The following is a 20,010-nucleotide window of genomic DNA, read 5'->3' on the forward strand; positions in this document are numbered from 1 at the left end:
AGAATTCGGGAGATTAGGTAAGTGAGACTATGGCGATAAAGAACTGTATTAAAACTTGTGGCACGAATTTTATTCCGAGATTTACAACGAAAATGTTTCAACTAGTTAAAATGCCGCTTAATCCTGGGATATGAAACATTGACACGTATAACATAGGTAAATACAAGACGATGTGGACAATTCAGATATACAATTCAGTAGTTTGCATTGAACTGATAAAATTGATTCGTTTTTCTATTCATTTAGAGTTGTGTTTGCGACTTGGATAGGCCTGCTGTGCTTCTCAGAGAGGTGAATTCGCTAATAATAAATTCGTTAATAATTAATTATTAAGACTCATTGGCTGATTACTAGATCCAGCCGATCCTCTCTGAGGAGCCCATGTTCATTCGCTATTATATCACTTCTATTACGATATTATAATTTAGGTACAATCTTAATTATTCAATATTAATGAGAATATTAATAATCATGTTTTATTTTTGCTTGAATTAATTATAGATTGTAATTATAATTATTTTATAAAGATTCTTACACTAAGAATCGTCAGACATGAAGGAATTTTGGGATTTTAACTTCTCGAGCGTTTGAATTTGTTGACGGAGGAATAATATCCTAAAATAGCGAATAAATGAGATGTTCATAAATCAATACAAATTTTATAAACTATCTATTAAATGTCCTGTAAATAGTATAGAATAAATAAGATACTTACCTTTGTTCCTGCAACGTTGCTTGAATCTCTGTCAGCCTCACTATCGATCGTGCCGTCTTCAACTCGGCAGATACTCTCGTAGATTGTAAACTGCCCATCGTGTGTGCTTCCTCACTAAGTTTCTGTGCCTGAACATAAAAATTGTTTCATTTAAGAAATGACGAGAAAAACCTTTTAAAGAAAACTCTTATCTAAAAAATGTCAAATTCTCACCTGTTTTTCGAGAATATCAGCGGGAAAGGCACGCACATGTTGCGTCAAATCTTCCCGATAATGATTAGCGAGCGATGGTGTTAAAGAGGGTGTTAAGGGAGGTTGCACTCTAGATAATGCCTGTAAGCCTCCTGTATTACTCAAATTCCCAAGAGAACCTAATGTACTGAGACTTTGCAACGAACTCAGACCTTGTACTCCGGAATTTGTCCCCCCAGGACTCGTTACTGTAAAAAAAAAAAAAAAAAAAAATAGAGAGCACAAATATGCAAAAAGAAATACTTGGAAACAAAAAGATTATAGAAACGGAAATTATTCGATTAAACAACTCTTTGAAACTTAATTTTAGTATTGTGTAACGAATAAAGAAAAATAAATGTCACGAATAAATCTTGCGATAAGATTCTGCAGACATTTTATAAACCTACCCAAAAATTATAGAAATATTATTTATTTATTGGCCAAAATATAGCAAATATAAGAAAATAAACTTTTGTTTAATTGACATAAAGTAAAATAAATATTTTCGAACTTCAAATAATGGGACTTACATTTTCGCGCGTCGACACAATCCTGGGTTTCTGAATGTGTGGGAGTAGGTGGACCCTCGCTGGTAATATTGCCACTTGTATCAACTTTTAGCGGAACCATCACATCACTTCCACTATTACTTCGGTCTCCGCCGGTAGACTGCTACATTAAAAGCGATAAGCAGATAATAAATAATAACATTATAAATTTTGTTCGTATGCATTTTAAAGCAGAAAAAAGGAGCAATTAATAATACTAATATACTTTTTTGAAAACCAAGGAATATGCTCTTGAATACAGCTATTGAAATAATAATTTTAATTGTCTAAAAATTGTGTGACAAAAACATTACATGTTACTCATTTCAGCAGAGTTTAAGTAAGATTCTCTTACTTGTCTGGACAGTAAAATGGTTGAAATTGTCTGTAATGCTTTCTGTGGCGTGATGTCAGGTTGTTCTTTGTTGCCCGTGATTTGCGACAGTAGTCTTGGGAGATTTGCCAGTGACACCGGTGGTCCCGGCGCATTACTGTTTCCTTGCTGTTGCGTGGGCGAACTAAGTTTTCCAGGCGTCTGTGATGTCGTTGACGGTGGATGGGATGTTAACCGAGGTAATGCTTAGGACAGCACAAAATCATTAAAATTCAAATTTATATAACATTGAAGGAAATTAATCAGTAAAGAATGTACCAGTGGCCAAGAGAACAGGGCCTTGTGGCAGTGGATCGTGAGCGCAGGATGTCAAAGGTTCCGAAGTAGGTGTGGAATCGCCTGGCGAAATATCCATATCTTGAGCTTGGCGTTCCACGCCAGCTTCTTCTCTACAAGATTCTCTTTCTCGTTCGCGTTCCCGCTCTCTTTCCCGTTCCTTCTCTCGTTCCCTCTCTCTCGCAGAAACATCATCTCTGCTGCTGCCACCACTGCTCCCGCCACATGAGCTCCAGTATTCCCGTTTGTCAGATTGTCGCGACGATTTACCATCTCGCATACTGCTACTGCTATTTGATCGCGAGTTGGAATGTTTATCATGACCTGTTCAGGAAAAATTCCAGATTTTGAACAGTTCCGTATATTTGACAGTTTTTTTTCTGTCGAAATATATAAAATGTTATCAATTGCACACACAATATAATCTAGTATAATTCTAGTGTATTTCTTAATTTTCTTTTTAAAAATGCAAATGCAATAAGCAATTTTTTGTTGTTTAAATCGATAAACAGTATAAACAAACGACATGCTATACTAAATTCTAACCAAGATAAGAAAAATTAAATACATTTTCTGTAGTTAAATGTTTAAGCTATATATACAAAAAAATAAAAAGCTCAATTTTTTAATTTGTATTTCATTTGGGTAAAAAATTTCAATTTACAGCTTTTTCAGTTACTATATAATATTTTACATACATTTGATAATTACAAAAATTGATATTTTGAAGACTTTTTGGACTTACTTGACCTAGAGGAGTAGTCACTAGACTGACGTTGACGATTATCTGTTCGACTGACCCATTCCCGTGGTTTTTCCCACTGAGAAACTTCCGTCTTGCAATTGTAGTAATACTTCTTTCCCGATGAACTCATGTGTTCCGACCAATCGCCAAACCTGGCTGTACGTTCCATTGCACCTCCTCGCTCATCACCACGTTTATCCTAAACAGACTGTTCTAAAATTTCCGGAAACAATTGAATACATGGAGAGTATTTGCATTAATTCCAAGACTTGGTCGAAAAGTTGAAGCTACATTCTTCCGTTCTTGAGGCTATCATTTTTCATCAATTCCTTTTGCACTTAATACATTATAACTGCTTAAAATTATAAACAAAATAAACAGAAATAATTCACTATAACATAGAAAAAAAATAATGTACAGAAACTTTTAAAATATTAACGAATAATATTTTAGTCAATTAAAATTTTCAAATGTATTAATAAAATACATATTAATCATGCTACGTAAATTATATTATTTTAACTTTGACATAAATTTAGAATTTTGAATTGATTAATGCACTGACAGAAATAAATGTAAATATCACACTGACCTGACAGGAATTGTGTGATGGTTTTCTCTGAGATGAAGATTCTCTTGATGAATTTGATGATAATTTTATGGGATGTAAAATCTATAGAGACAGGAATACGCATATTATTTTTATGATATTGCATGCATCCAAAAATTATATTTTATCCAATAAAAATGCACAATTCTCATAATGCATATTAAATGCTTTATTTAGAAAGATTTTATAAATAATTTTGTAAATATTATTTTTCAAGGACTGTGGCCATATGTAAATTATCTAACAGTCCATTCTTATACAAGGGATATATATTTTTGACATATTAGACATATTAAAATATGTATACATGCTAAAGAATCAATTTATGTAATATTACAGCTCAGGCTGTAAATGTAAAGGTTTTTTTTAATTAAAAATTTGCGACATGTACACTGCTGGTTTGATACATTTCCTCTGACAAGTTAAAAAACAATATTATTTGTGAATTATATTTCATGCATATCTCGTACACATGGAATAAGTAAGACCAAATATGTATAACAAATGAAATGTGTTCATTGTGCACAGAATATAATAAATCAAATATTCTCTTTAGTTTTTAAAGCAACTGTGAGAAATTACAACATTTATAATTGTTGCGTCACATTCTGCTATTCATTATAGCAATTGTTAAATTATATATTAATGCTGATTAGATATGTTACCTCTCCACTACTCCTATCGTGGTTGGTTCTGTGTTCTGAGTCCCTGCTTTCACGGCTTCTCTTGTCTTTTGGGGATCGTGCACAATCTACACATATGCAAGCAAGCATGTTACAGCTGAAAATGTTAAGAGACAATTCTGTTTTTATACTGAAGAAAGAAGAGGGAGACGAGACTCTACACAAATAAAAGAAAAATTGTATTACTGCAAAAAACATGAAAACTATCATTAACCTATACATTTCATGTACAATTGATAAAACTGAATTGATTGTATTTGTAATTTCAATAATATTTACAAATATACGCTTCTCTCTTACCGCTCATTAGTCTTTCAAAATATAAAATATGAAATGTTGAGAAGAGCAACAAAGATTATTTACCGGAATACTTGTCCCTAGAGGAGGATAGTTTATAGTCTCTATTTTCTCTCTCCTTCTTGTAAAGAGGCTTGGATGTGTAATTCCGAGGGCTATCCCGGTCCATCCCCATGCCCATTCCCAAGCTGCCGGCTGGACTGTAAGAGTTACCATTTGGAGAGTCGCGCATACGTCCCTCGTAGCGACTATCCGACGATGTGGTCGAAGATGAGTAGCCACCCTTAGAACTGCTGTATTTCGCGTTCTACAATCAGATTATTAATATAGCGAACAAGGGGTTCATGCAACTAAAGATATATCAAGATTGCACAGACTTATGTTTTTCATTTTGTGAATATGTAAGTTTGTTAACGTTAAATATTGCAGATTTGATAAATCAAACTTAAGAATAGACTGTTTGGTCTGATGACTGTCCACAGGAATGTGTGTATGGATAGGTGAGGATGATGTGTGTAAGAGTTTATATTGATTGGACTTTAACGATATGGAAAGAAGCTGAAACAAATAATTGGATACTGAATATTAAGCAATATTTTTCATAGTAAAAATGACTGATTTAACAATTCTACAAAATCTTTGCGTTTTTCTAAATCGTTAGCTGTTTCTACATCGTCACCAATGATTTTGTAAAAACATCAATAAATCACTTTCATATATATATGCCAACAGGTCTTGTTAATTGTCTAAACATCTCAATAAAACTATAAGACAAATAGTTCTTAATATTGCATTCTAAAAACAGATATCTTAAAATATACTCAAGATGTTCTAAATACAAAAAAACTATTAGAATTGTTACATTGGCAATAGTCTTAAACAGAAAATACAAGCCAAAATATAATAAAAACTATTAAAATAAAAGACATTGGAATAAGATTCTAAATAAAGTGATACTCAAACATTTTTGAAGCATTACTTGCTAGAATAAATTATTGATTTTTCGAAAAGTGAGGTTATGTTTACAAGACTAACAGGACATTATTGTATACTAGACGTAAAAACTTAGCAATATTCTGATTAATTACCGTTCTTTGCATCTCGTGTGGATTGATTTAAAGCACCGGAGCGAACATGCATATTTAATTGTTAATTTCACTCAGCATAAATGATGTATGACTCAAGAAAGAACAATCAATGAAAAATATGGATATAACTCTCTTTAAAACTAATTATAGTTATTCCATAAATTTACCTAAAGTACCTCAACGTAATTACTCGCATCACGATGATGCGCCTAATTGAACGAGCACGTACATATCGACAAAAACATTCTCTGAAATGCCACTTGTCAGAGCTGATTCTTTTTGCCTACAAAGCCTCATCGTTAAAACGCACCGCGGACCGAGTTTCACACGTAGGATACTCCAAATTGCTAGTAATTAAGTTAATCGCGACTATTAGATGAAACGCCGTTGATCCTTCAACCTGCAGAACGACGAAATTGAGAAATCTATCGTACGGAGAAATTGGAACACCGTTGCAAGAGAGAATCGCGACGACACAATGACGAGGACGAGTCTGACAAGACGTGAGCGTGTACGAAAGAAAAACAAACAATCTCGCGGAAATGTAGGCACGTAAAAGACGAGCGCGAACGCGAACGGTCGCCTGGATTTTACCGCGTCAAATTCGCGGGATCGTCGAGCGTACGTTATCGATTCTGTCCGAAACCGCGAGTTTCTTCTGCGAAAAGGCAACAGCGGACCGTCGCGCGCGCGGCTCGACGATGGTTAAGAGATGGATACGAACTTTGAAGCTCTTCTGCAGGGAAGAGTGCTGTCACTGACGCCCTCGGTCACGTATTCTGCGCGCAAGAACCGGAACAATCTCGCCCTTCCTTCTTCGAACGTGTCACACGCGCGACGACGCGTACTCGCGGACGAAAATAATGCGTGTTGTTCGACGATGACGAGCGATCAGAACGACGTGAGGTTGCCGTCGAAGTGTAAGAAAATCTTACACCCCCCTCCGAACCTTCGGTCCACCAATCGTTCCGGCGGAGGTAGATATTTACCTGATAGGGATGGGCCTGGTGCTTTTCGAAGTACCTGGAATCATAAGACAACGGGCCGTGAGTGAGGGAGGTCGTGGCGCGCTGTCCGCTGCTGCGGTCGTTTCCACGGGGAACGGCACCTGAACGGATTCCCATCGTGGAAATTCGTCGTGTCGCGAAACGTCGTGCAGCGAGTTGTGGCAGTGAGTGTTGCGGTGCGTGTGTGCAGTCGAGTGGATCGTACGGACGAATGGACGGACGTCGGAAGTGAGGCGAGTTGGTGCAAAGAGAGGGAGAGAGATGGTGTATGAGAGAGAGTAAGAGAGACAATGAGAGGGAGAGAAAGAGTGAGAGAGAGAGAAAGAGAGGTTGGTCGTGTGTCAGTATCGGGTATTTGACGGCAGAGCCCTACCCATCGCTGATCCTTTGCGGTTTCCTCGCATGCATTACCATCAATGCCAGTGTCTGTGGGAAATTCGCGGCCTCGGATGTTCCCTTTTCGGTCGGTCAATGTCATAAAAACAACATTAACGCTTATTTAGCAGTTAACTTTCTTTCTACCCGGACGCCATGTCACATACGTGCTCGGCCGCTAACCGGCAATCTAGACGAACCACTCATGCGACGGAGTGTGCCGTCGAGCAGTCGATGATGGTGGGGGTTTCGGCCAAGTCTCAGGTACGTAAAGGATGCACGATACACTCGTATGATGATCGTTGTCAATAATTTTGCAAATTTTTGTAAATGTAACGTACAAACAATGATAATATACATGCAGAATATTATAAAATATTTGAAGATTTGTTACGTTGCAATTTTCTGTAGATGACGTAGAACGAGTATAGTAAAATAAATTGTATGCTTAATTGTATTAATTTTTGTATTGTAAACGTTCTGTATAAAACAGGACTTTGTTTCCGTACGAAGATGAAAATTTAACTGAAAATATTTTTTCTAATATTTAATATGCGAAATGAATAGACATTGGCCGGTATTCATAGTCCGTTCTTATATTTAAGATTGTCTTAAGCACGGACTTATATTCGCTCTCTTCGTCACACATAGATTGTGTCTGACGAAGAGAGCGAATATAAGTTCGTGCTTAAGACGATCTTGAATATAAGAACGGACTATGAATACCGCCCATTCTATTGCAAATTACAGTGCGCGAATTGCCCTAGCTATGTCCTCGCGAAAGTTACATTCCTGATGTGATGACAACGATCGTTTTGCGCAAGCTCTGCAGTCTACGCTCACGGTGGCGTCGCAGCAGATCGACGCGAAGCGTCAAGTTTTACCATTTGCGTCTGCGCAACTGTGAGAAAGGTTGCGTGCCTGCCAATGGTGCCTGCAAAGTAAAGTGCAAGTTTCAACCCTTAGGATTATAGGCGGCGCACTGTGACGTCGGTCACACGATGCAGCAGTTGAGTATGTGTCATCGTAGCAACTACGAAAAAACGTGTCTATCGATATTAATAATTGCAAATCTCAAGATGTTACAATCCTTTGGTAAGCTGTAATTTAGCTTCGTTCCAATCGGTGCGCATAATATACAAAGGCAACTGCCGGGCACGAAACCCCGTCGTGATTCTGATGCAACTCGGAAGAGACATCGCCCGGGAAAAAGTCTCTACGTTGACAGGCTTCAACACACGAAGAAGTCACGGTACGATAAGCATTGTAAGAGATATATTTTTTTCGCAAACTTTTATCATTTTCGTGTTTATTGCTGCACAAAAATGACTTTTGCATATTCCACATATAAGAACATGTAACTATAAACGTGTTTGATGCGATTTCTACAACGAAGAATTTTATTGACACTCAAAGTATCTTCTTAAATATATCAGGACTTTGATTTCAATAATTTAACTTTTCCAGTAATTATTATGCAAGTTAGATTATTATTTATTGGGTAAACTATTTTTTTAGTTATTATTAAATTGTTTTATTTGAACATAACACTTTAACATTTAATTTATACATTATCTTATATTTCATTAAATATAAAGTACAAGAAAAATTATTATTTTTTTATGAAAGTTTATTTTTAGAATTTATTATAATGATTATAATATGATATAAGCATTAGTTTGTTCAATCTGTTTTAGTCGTTAAATAAGGATTGATCAAACAATTTATCTTTATATTAAACTGTAAAACTGTTTGGTAACTTAATTTATAATTTTTTACGATACAGTCATAATTGCAAACAATTTATGCCATAAGGAAACTACAAAGGAAGATATCAATTACAAATATGACTTCTAAATATGAGAACAGCAAAACTGCAAAGGAGCGTTCAAAAACTCCAAATGCGATTGAAGAAGTCTTTCCATGGTTATCAGAATTCCATAAAATTATACGTTCATCCACAGGAAGTAGAAATTATCAACATCTTGAAGAATCACTTTTGTTCTACACACAGTAAGATCATCTACACCAATTAGCAAGAACTAAATTTTATCTCTAAATGTATCTGTAACTATTTTTTACAAGTACAAATTTTACACATCAGTTTATTTTAGAAAAGTACATAGATACATATTTACAATTGCACATTTCAGGAATATTCGTTCTAACATTTCAAGCAATGTCAAGTTTGGTAATGCAGTCATTTACAATTTGAAAAAGCACATTAATAATGTGCTAATATTCTTTCACTTGTATTGGTTTGATATAAAACAGGTATTATCAGTTCTAATTATCTTTCGTCCAATTGCAGAATTGAGTATAAAAGATATATGTGTGTTATAATTTTTCATCTTCAGGACATAGCTGATCATAGTTCATATCTGAATAAAATGTCAGCTTTATTAAATGTATACATAGATATGGAGTTAAAAACTTCCAATCATTATCCAATCAGTGTTAGAGATTCTAAAATTGCTGCAAGAATTTTGGCAGCATTGTACATATACTTAAGTAAGTGTGTAGAAATAATTTCATACAGACTGATTCTGTTGACAGATAATTCTTGTATCTAACATGAAATTGTTTATAGATAACTCGGAAGAGCATATTTTCAAGGTATTACTTAGAATTAAAAACATGGAAAAGTATACAAAAATTTGTAATCATATATTTATGTACGTAAGCTCTTCCTTAACATATAACAAACAAATTTGTAAATATCAGAATTTAAGGTAACATTAAATATATATTTTATTATATAGGAAGAGTTTCGCTAATCTTGAAACAAAAATGACATCTATAACTAAATCTATAACTGATATAGCTTATGTCAGATATTTGCTCGCCTTTAAAATGTGGGAGAAAGTGGAAGAAACTTCTAACAAAAAGAAAAAAATTAATGATTTAGCTGTAAAGCTATTAAGATCGCGCATGCCAAAATTGAGAGATGAATTAAAATTTGTGCCTAAACCGCCTAAAAATGCAAATAATGAAATACCATGGTTATTACATGTAAATCTGAAGCATACTCTTGATCATTTTTTGCTATTTGAAGACAAAATGGATAATAATTTCGGAGATTTACAACGTACTAAAATGATTTGTATCAATCAGACTTCTTCAAAATTTCAGGTAATGTAGTTTTGTTTAGCTCTTTTAATAGTATTTTATTTTACATTATTTGCAAAAATAAATATTTGCATTTATTGTACAAAAAGTATAATTTTAATATATAGAACGATATTTTTTCAGAAACATCAAATAAATTCGCTATTTCATTGGAGTAATTCTAATGGATCTAAGCAGGAAATAAGTAAAGACCATATAAGTGATTTGCAAAGTCATAATACATCTAGTATCGACCGAAATAAGTCATTAAAAAAAAATAAGAAAAAAGCAGGACAAATGAAACACAAACAAAACAAAATTATAATTATTGATATAACTGGAGATGTCGAAATAAGCAAAGTAAAAAGAAAGAAGATTAAATTGGGATATCTAAGAATCATGGAGGAAAACATTAAAAAAAACAAAAAGCATATCAATCATTTAAAATCTTCATCAAGTCAGCTCGTGGCAGCTAATAAGAAAAGTTTTAATAAGAGCAGCAAAATCTCAGTCAAAAACACTTGTTTTGAACACAAGTTCATTTCTGATAACAAAGTTAGTTATATTTCAAATAGCAACAAATCTTCATTGAATGATGTTTATTGTATTGATCTCCAAAAAAATGAACATACTTGTTTGGATTTTATGAAGGAAAATGAAATACAACAACATGATTACAACTCGCATTACATAAAATCACCAATGTTTGTTGATCAGAATATTAAGGATATCAAAGTTACGGCAAATGTGTTGAACAAAAGTAAACCAGAGAATCATATATCATCACATGTAACATACGTGACAGGAAATGTAATTAGTTCGTATAGCAACCCAGTAATGCAAAATAAGGAGGTATTAACTTCTCAGGAAGAAAGTGCCATGGAAACAATATCTGTATTTAAGATGTGCCAAAATAGTAATGCAGATCAGCATTGTTTCAAGCAAGAATTACCAGCAAGTGCAGATTGTAATGTAGCGCAAAAATACATAACTTGCAAAACAGTGCCTATGCCTGTTGATGTGCACGTTTATGTCGTGAATCATATTGGTGAACGTATTATGCCCATGCACGCTGAAAAGAGAGTGCAATGTCTAGATAAATCTAACGATACGTGCACCGTTTCAACTACATTTAACGGAGATCAAATTATAGAACCAGCATTGTACAGTCAACATTTTGATAATGTACGAATGAATGATTATAGCAACGTTGCTAAATACTCCGAAACTATGATGAAGGAACAACAAGAGAGAAACGATTGTGACTCTTCGATATTAAACAATCGAATACATCCTTCAGAACCTTGCACACACGATATTAATTCTTTCGAGATTGGTTCAAATGCAGAAGTGCAGGATTATGAATTGAAAAATTTCCCGAAGATAGAAATGGATGGGATAACGAATACTGATTACTTATTCAACAATGTCCAAAGTAAAACTCAGGAGGACTTTCTTCAGCAATCGTCAGCAGTCATGCCCCAAATTAATTATGACGATTTGATAAAAACACAGGATACTTTGCATAATATGTTTAACGATAACGAAAATGATGTTGAGCTACCTTATGATACAAATGTAATCTACATGTTAAATGACTACGATAACCACGATGACCACAGTAAATACGTTTATGTTTCAAATCTTACCGATGAACGTATTATGACTACAAACGCTGAGAAAAAAGCAGAATGTATAGATAATTCAAACGACATGTGTATCGTCTCAACTACGTTCACCGAAGATCAAATTGTAGGATCATCATGGGATGATCAATATGTCAATTTTGATAATAAGAAAAAATGTGATTATGAAGATAGCTCCAGTAATTATTCCAAAGCAACAATGAAGGAACAACAGGGAAGAGGCGATTGCGATACTTCGATGTCAAACGATCGGTTATATTCCTCCGAATTTTGTGCATTCGATATCGATTCTTTCGAAATGGATACAAAGGAAGCTAGCGAGATAATGAAAATTGATTGTATAGATGACTTTGAAAATATCGATTTCTGACACAACCAAACCGAGACTCTGGAAAATATTTTATCGAATGACACCGCTGACTTTTTACTACCTTTGAAACAATCTCCATATGAATTAGAAACTATATGTACAGATACATTTTCAAACAAAAAGGATACTTCGTGCAATAATCAAAACGATGCTACTGATAGTAGTGTGGAACCTGTAACCTTCTGTTTAAATAAGGGCAATACCTTTCTACGATTACCAGCCAAGTCTGATAAGTCTATGTCAGTAAATCGAAATAAGTTTCATGTCACAATGTCGAGCGCCTTTGTTAATTAATTTAGATATTGCACTTCGAGGTTTCAAGAAGTCGTGGAATTTCGGTACTCTTCCTGATAAGTTAAATAACTATATACCTTAATTAAGTATTCTTACAAGAAGGAAGATATTGAAGGCTTTTATAGACAGAGTTTATAAACATATTGCATCAATATTTGAATGCATTTTCCACTTCCAAAACTATTCTATCAAATTTGCTAACAAATTACTTGATGTCACAAAGAAGAAATCGGCCTCAACATAATATGTAAAATATATATTTTCCTTGAATTCTAATGGTCATTTTTTTTTTTTTTTTTTTTTTTTTTTAATTTTTCAAACGAGATGGTTAATTCAAAACATGAATTACACTTATGGACATCACTAAGGAGTAAACTGTCAGACATAATAAATCACCATCTACTGAAGAAGCATCTGTGAAGAAAGAAATTACAATAACAATTTTAACAAAGTGGTGTTTATACGAAAAAAATTATCTTGAAGAATCTCGAGTTTTGAGAAATGAGATGATAAAAGAATTTTCTAAGGAATTTTATATTGAATATATATACTCAGACCTACCAGCAAGTTTAATATTGCAAAGGAAAGATTCTGCTTAAACATCAACTGTATAAGATACAGATTTTGAATCTTATTAACAATTCAATTAAGATTAAATCACTGATTATAACTGAATTATAACTAATTATGACCATAGACCGTAAGTTAAGAAATATCATTAAGGCATAGATTATCAGATGAACTACGTTATCATCTATTAAAGAAGCATATAAAAGAAAGAAGGATCGCTATGTTGTCCATTTTAGATGCTATAACAAAGTTATCTATTTTGTGAACTAATATGGTGTTCGAAAAAAAGAGCTTTCACTATCCACAATAAAAGGTAATTTGACATTTTTATCTATATTCTTACATCATACAATAATATTTTATTATTATCTCTACATTTGTAATATCTGCAGCATCATGGAAGAATATCAAGATGTAATACCTCTGAAGATTATTTACACTTGTACATTTTTTTACAACGCAATATTTTTAAAAATCTTACAACTTATTATGAAAGTATTAGCAAAATTTTGAAGAATTATGAAAAATACATTTAGTACACAGATGATGCATGCCAAAGATTAGAATAATATAAGATTGATTACTGTGATATTTATTTATAATTACAAGTCACAAGTATTTATAGTTATTAGTATCGTAAAATCTAAATCATCTGTCTGAAGATAACCAGTTCTTATGTAAGATCTGAGCCATATACTGGCTTATCACTAATTTTTTGTTTTATTACAGAGCTTACGTAGAAAAGAAAAAAAAAAGAAAACTAATATTAGTAGGTGAGTACTAATTAATTAAATTATGTGATTATTCCAAAACTGCTACCTCCATTATAATGAGATTTTCAAAAAAGAAATAAAAGAATAATTAGATTTTATTGTAATGTATCACAAAGACAGATAATTGAAATTTGTAATATTTTTTATAAATTATTAAAAACATCCATAAAAAATCAATTTTGAAGCAACTACTTTTATCGATCATAGATTTGCTAATTATTTTGACAAAGAACGAGTTTTCCTAGATGTTAAATTTTGTTTACATATGGATGAATTATTTTTTTATACATGGATAGCGAGTTTTGGAATGAGAACTATATTACAATATATGTTTTAGTTCTTTGCGGTCTAATTTTCTTAACATATAAATATTTCAAGCCTGAAATAATTTTACATATATATGGCAACGTGTGATCATAATACATTAAAAGATTTTTGTTTAAAAAAAAGTTGTATTTTTATTTACTTTGTTTAAGTAATAAGGATATACATAAATAGATCTATTGAGAATGAGTTATTTTCTCCGTACCTTGTCGGAGTAAAATATTTGATATGATTTTCATGTAGCAAAATCGGACCGCAAATACCTAATTTTAATTTTAAAAAAATCTATATTTACCGTTTTTGTTTTATTTGTTTGCAGCGTGATCGATTGTTGTATAATCCTGAAGAAATCACTAATTCTTGCCTACTTGCATAATGCATCCTAAGTCTCGTAACTTGATGGTGATAGAAATTTGAACGTACGACACCGAAGAACACGCATCTTAATAGGTTTCAAGTTATTAATACAACTAAATCTACATACAACGTTACATTTCATACAGTTATTCAGACACAATCCATAATATTAGATAACATTAGAAGTTTGTGCAAAGGCAGCTTCTCTGAGTTATGCTTTATTATAGACTAACATGTCACATGATCAGATAGTACTTTTGAAAAATTTTTTTAGAAACATATATTTTATGTATATATATATATAAATATATATACGTGTTGTGCTTAACTGTTAAACGAATACAAATAATGCGAATGAAGTATATTCTGAAAAATAAGGATACATGAAACCAACTATTTTACTGATCTCTATAATAAAAAAAATAAAAAGTAAAAGTTAAATTTCTGAAATAGTTACTGCGAAAATAGATAACAGAAATAGATAAGTAAAAGATTTCACAATTATTATATTTAAAAAAATAGAATATTTTATTTTATAATTTTAGATAAGCCAAAACAATTAATGACTATATTATTCAAACTAACAGCCTCCGAGTATGCTACTACTGAATAATCCGGATAATTCACAATTCAGTTTTACAAAGTTAATTAGAAATAGTTTACATAGTATATATATATATATACACACACACATCTAGTACACACATACACACACACACACACACACTATCTCTGCCATATTTTTCTTTGATAGCTTAATTTTATAATTAGCAAGATAGTATGCAGTAGACAAAACTGAATCACTAAAGATTCTGCCTGTTTTATTGTGCGCGTTTATTGCTATTTGGCAATAAAGGTATTTACTCTTATATAATTTATTTTTACTGTGCACTTTTCTATAACGAATCTTAATCAAATTATGATTTGTGCGAAGTCTTGATTTATTTATAAAATTATTTTTAAAAAATAATTGATTATTATTAAGAATAATTATTTAATGGGATAATTTGAAATATATTTAGGAATAATCTTATATTTAAATATTTTGTATATTATTAGATGAAACTTAGAATTTCTGCTATCTAGTCGATGAGATTGATGAATTCTCTATATAAAGAACTGTGACATTTAATGTTGAGAATTGTTTGGTCTGTGTACATTTTTTTTTGTCGATATTTGATTTAGAGACTGATGATTCTTTATATTCTTTATATTATATCTCACAAGCAGATAAAAGTTCCTCCGATAAAGACACGAATTATTACTATTCTGATAGTATTCCATAAAATATTTTAAAATTTGACAACGTTAGCTATATTCATAGATTATGTTATTAAAAATGCAAATTTTGGAGTCCATATAATTGATTTTTCGTCACAAATTTGCTTAAATGAATTTATAAAATACGACATAAATTCTACTGACAATTTGATAAATCATATAGAGTTCAGCAAGTTGCTTTAAAACAATTTCGTAGATAAAAAATTGTTATCATGAGGTTATACATTCTTGCATATGTATGTCTTGTTTCTGTCTCGTTTTTGAGATATAACGCAAAAGATTTAATAGTAGTACAACCTACCCGTAAGAATAGTCATATTTCCTATTTATTTTCTCATATACTTTATTTTTTTAGATGGTAAATTTTACAATTCAAATAAACTTATTGGGTTGAAGCTTGTCATACCTAGAGCTGTAAGAGGATAATTTTTTTTGTTGAATATTAAATAATTCCTTGAATGATTAAAAATACATTAAGTACAAATATTATTTTAAGATAATTCCACACTTTTAACAATATATGTAAAAAACTTGTGAATATTTGTGATTTAGATATCCAATAATTATTTTAAAATGCATGTGTATAAGTTGTAGAAGAAAATATTTTATATTTCTAAAATTACAAATTATGTGATTATATGCAGAATGGCTATAAATTCAAGCATATGCTCTACGTATAAGTAGAACGTACGTAAAAAAACTTATGGTCATCCTGTATAACTTAAATAATATTTTATATTGCAAGAATCACACTCACCATTAGGCAACTTACACCTCACTCATATTCTAAAAAGATATAGCTCAAAGAATTTAATTTGAGAAACTGCATTTGAAAGTTTATAGATGTAGATAAATTAAAAATAATTTATAGGACAAAGTTTATATTTTATGCTACTAAGAACAATGATGTTCTAATAAACAGGTTTCAAAAATTGCGTTTAGATAAATATTTCAATATGGTACAATTCAAACAATCGTTACACATAAATAGTAAATAAACGCCAATTCTGACACAAGCAACAACATTGCTTTGTAACAGAATTGTTCAGTAATATTATTTTATTTGACAACTATTTATTTTTTTGGGGATGATGTCAATGGAGGCTTGAAAAGTTTCTTTTTATTGCGTTATATTGTACATGTTTTTGTTGAATTTACATATCAACCATTTAATATGTAATTCTAAATCCTTTCTGCAAGTTTTATAGTAAAATGTTATATTTATTTATACAACTTTATTTTTTAAGGCCTAAGAACACAGCTGCATCTTTTTTTTAAATCGCCCTTATATACAAAATATATGTAATAAATACCGTATATAGTGTATAAGGAATTTTTTATGAAGTTTGTAAAAAAAAAGTCGTAGATCTGGTTATAAAAGTTCTAATGAGTAATATAAACTATTGAATTATGTATCAAATTATGCAAGTTGTTATATTCCCCGAAAGGAATAACATGAAAAAGAAGCAAAATATGTTTAGATGATACTTTCACATATTTTTTTAACACAAGTTTGTTTACTTGCCGTTCATATTATTATGTAAAATATTAAAATACACATTTAAATTTATAAAATATAATAATGTTTAGACGGGTATTTTATAAGTAGTCATATGATACATTCCCTAAGTTTATGTAACTTAGATCTTTATGTAGAAGAGATGAATATTTCCTATATGAAATTGTTCATAAATCTCGTGATTAATAGTTATAAACTTGCGAGAGATTATTAGCCAATTTCCGATATTGGTTGCGTCCTGTGTGTAAAAAGATTGTATTGTGATAAGTTAAATTCATAATGTACAACAATGCAGAGACTGAAAAAAGAATAAAAGAGTTCAATTTTTAATATAATCGAGTTATTCATTTATTACGCGCAATTGTACAAAATCAATTTTAGAAGTTTAGTGTTTAGCTCTGAGACATTTGAGTTCAATGTAAAAAGAAGTACGCTATTTTCATGAAAATGCAGAATTTGGTATTTGTATGCAAGATCGTTAAATTACTACTGCCATTTTTAAAGCATTCGGTACATCTTTTTTCACTATATATATTTAATGTTTCGCAGATACTTGTTTATATTATCTAGTATAGAACGTAGAATATATGTGTATGTATATATATGTATATATATATTTATATATATATATATATATGTATATATATTTATATTATGTATATCGAAAACGTATTGAATGTTGCCCAAAGATTCAATTATCTTGTTTGCATGGAAAATTAATTGCATTATAACGGCATTAATCGGCATATACGTAAAAATATATTTACAGATCTTGGACAGTGGCATTATTCATGTGGAAAACGTACGCTTTACTAAGGTTGAAAAAAAAAAATTATGATCCTTAGATACACGTGTAAAATAAACTAACATCTAATTAAAGGTGATGCCAGTATTATGTAAACTAACGGACATTATAAGCCGAGTATTTTTCGCTTTTACCCTGTTCAGAAGTATACTATATTCTATTTTTTAGTTAAGAAGTATACATATTTATGTAAAATATAATGAACCCGATGCTCTCTTTCTCTCGCCCACTGCTCTCTGCAAGCATCAAAAGCATATTAACATTTACCCTGTTGAGAGTTTCTAACATTTCTATCCTTACTTCATAGGTAATAGCGGTGAATCTATAGTTCCAGTGAGTATTATAGAGGTAAATATATTAGTATATTTTCATATGCACAGTATATTTACCTCAGTTTTATGCGGTCGACATTTTATGTAATGCACATAATGTACAAATATAAGTAAATACAGGTTTATTTATCATTACGAAAGAGATGTTCTACGCATACACAATACTGAATTTTTGATGAACACGAATTAATGAGGCATCTGATGTAAAATACTTTATACTATACTAACTTGATTAATATTTAAGACGTCAGACTTTTCTTAATAAATGCTTTATGCATACAATAATTTATTTATGATTAATGATCTATTTATATTCGATCCATATGTATGAAGACTTTTGGCAATTTTGATGAACTAATTATATTTATATAACTATAGTAACTTATAAATTTATTTGTGTTAAACTTAAGCCTATCAGACTTATCGCATTGTAGATTAATAAATAAATAGTAACAATAAGAAACACATTCAGTAATGAAAAAGATACGCCTTTATCAGTCAAGTATGGGAAATATAGCAATTTTTAAATTCTTGAAAGTAAGAAAACAGCGTTATAGTAAACGTAAGAGGTACTGCGTTCTACAATGAAAAATTCTCTAACTACAATCATTTTTACAAAGAGACGAATAAATGTACAACAATGACAAGTGTGACAGTGACAAGTAATCTATCGAATAGACTACTTAGCAAGGTACATTTCCTTTTTGTACAACAAAATGTTAGCTACAGCTTAGCTAATGATCACAGATATGAGATCAGGTATAGGGATATGGCACTGAAGTTATGCATTACTTGAACCAAATCTACCTCGGAATAATCATACGTAGTTAGGACATTTGTATCAGAATAATATAATGTTGCTGACTGGTTCAGGTTTAACACAAGAACGACAATATAACTTAATTTGCTTTAGATACATATTATAACAAAAACAGAGTTTAATAGTAATATAGATACTCTGAAACCATTAACACAGGATATAAACATACAATTCAATGAGCATGAGCAATATTTTCATGAGAACTGTTTACAATGTAATATACAGCATTTAAAAAATTATATCAATCGTTTTTACAAATTTATTTCGTTTAATTCGCGTTGAAATTTAATATAATTTCATTAAACGCCATATATTCATGATAAGCAATTCTTAAAGCAAGATGTTCAGACGTATTGAATGAACTGAAATATTGAGTAATTACATAGGAACAAGCTATACGATGCTTGCTAGTTGTAAAGCTTCTCTATCTCGGTAACTATACGATATCTAAATTGTGCATTTTTCTTGCATGCCTCGGTTTCCTTTTATTTATCAAGCTCGATTAGGTCATTTTATTATTTTTTTTTCTTTTAGAATACCGCGCCCTCGCGTAACTCGTATTTTAACAAAAGATGAACACTTGTATTACGAGAAAAATATATGGATTACTTTCAGTGTTATGTAGCATACTATCTTTCAATTTCTTCAATGGGACCTGGAGTTTCTTGTCATCATATGAATCATCTGACTAGCTACTCTACTTGTTCTGATAGGTATCTGTATGTATGTAAGTTTATATTAAACAATAGCTCTCTTTTTTCGATATAATATAGGGCTGCGTCTCCATATATAGTAACAGGACAGATTACAAAGTGGAAGAAATGAAACATTTTCAGTTT

General features: G+C 31.4%; 2 protein-coding genes across 9 annotated transcripts; one reads left to right on the forward strand and one right to left on the reverse strand.

Annotated features, from left to right (window-relative positions):
* Positions 1-54: 54 nt before the first annotated feature.
* Positions 55-7,112, reverse strand: wcy (WW domain-containing adapter protein with coiled-coil wacky). Of its 8 annotated transcripts, none has more exons than XM_067357133.1 (12): positions 6,971-7,109; positions 6,580-6,613; positions 4,569-4,809; positions 4,188-4,273; positions 3,505-3,585; positions 2,913-3,111; positions 2,150-2,491; positions 1,853-2,076; positions 1,480-1,618; positions 929-1,155; positions 716-843; positions 55-615 (listed from the first exon to the last, which is right to left on the reverse strand). In XM_067357133.1, exons 1-12 carry the CDS (start codon positions 7,009-7,011, stop codon positions 537-539), a joined length of 1,821 nt encoding a protein of 606 aa, XP_067213234.1. In that variant the 5' UTR covers positions 7,012-7,109; the 3' UTR covers positions 55-536. The 8 variants fall into 8 exon arrangements, with proteins under 8 accessions (XP_067213234.1, XP_012232449.1, XP_012232448.1 ...); XM_012377026.2 differs by having other exon boundaries at positions 1,480-1,621; XM_012377025.2 differs by lacking the exon at positions 6,580-6,613 and having other exon boundaries at positions 1,480-1,621; positions 6,971-7,112.
* Positions 7,098-18,100, forward strand: LOC105678033 (uncharacterized). Its single transcript, XM_067357091.1, has 8 exons — positions 7,098-7,236; positions 7,723-8,985; positions 9,126-9,246; positions 9,330-9,483; positions 9,563-9,647; positions 9,735-10,104; positions 10,225-13,733; positions 14,377-18,100. Exons 2-7 carry the CDS (start codon positions 8,819-8,821, stop codon positions 12,094-12,096), a joined length of 2,769 nt encoding a protein of 922 aa, XP_067213192.1. The 5' UTR covers positions 7,098-7,236; positions 7,723-8,818; the 3' UTR covers positions 12,097-13,733; positions 14,377-18,100.
* Positions 18,101-20,010: the final 1,910 nt, after the last annotated feature.

This window comes from Linepithema humile, chromosome 1 (genome assembly GCF_040581485.1).
Source record: "Linepithema humile isolate Giens D197 chromosome 1, Lhum_UNIL_v1.0, whole genome shotgun sequence".
Classification (NCBI taxonomy): Eukaryota; Metazoa; Arthropoda; class Insecta; order Hymenoptera; family Formicidae; genus Linepithema; species Linepithema humile.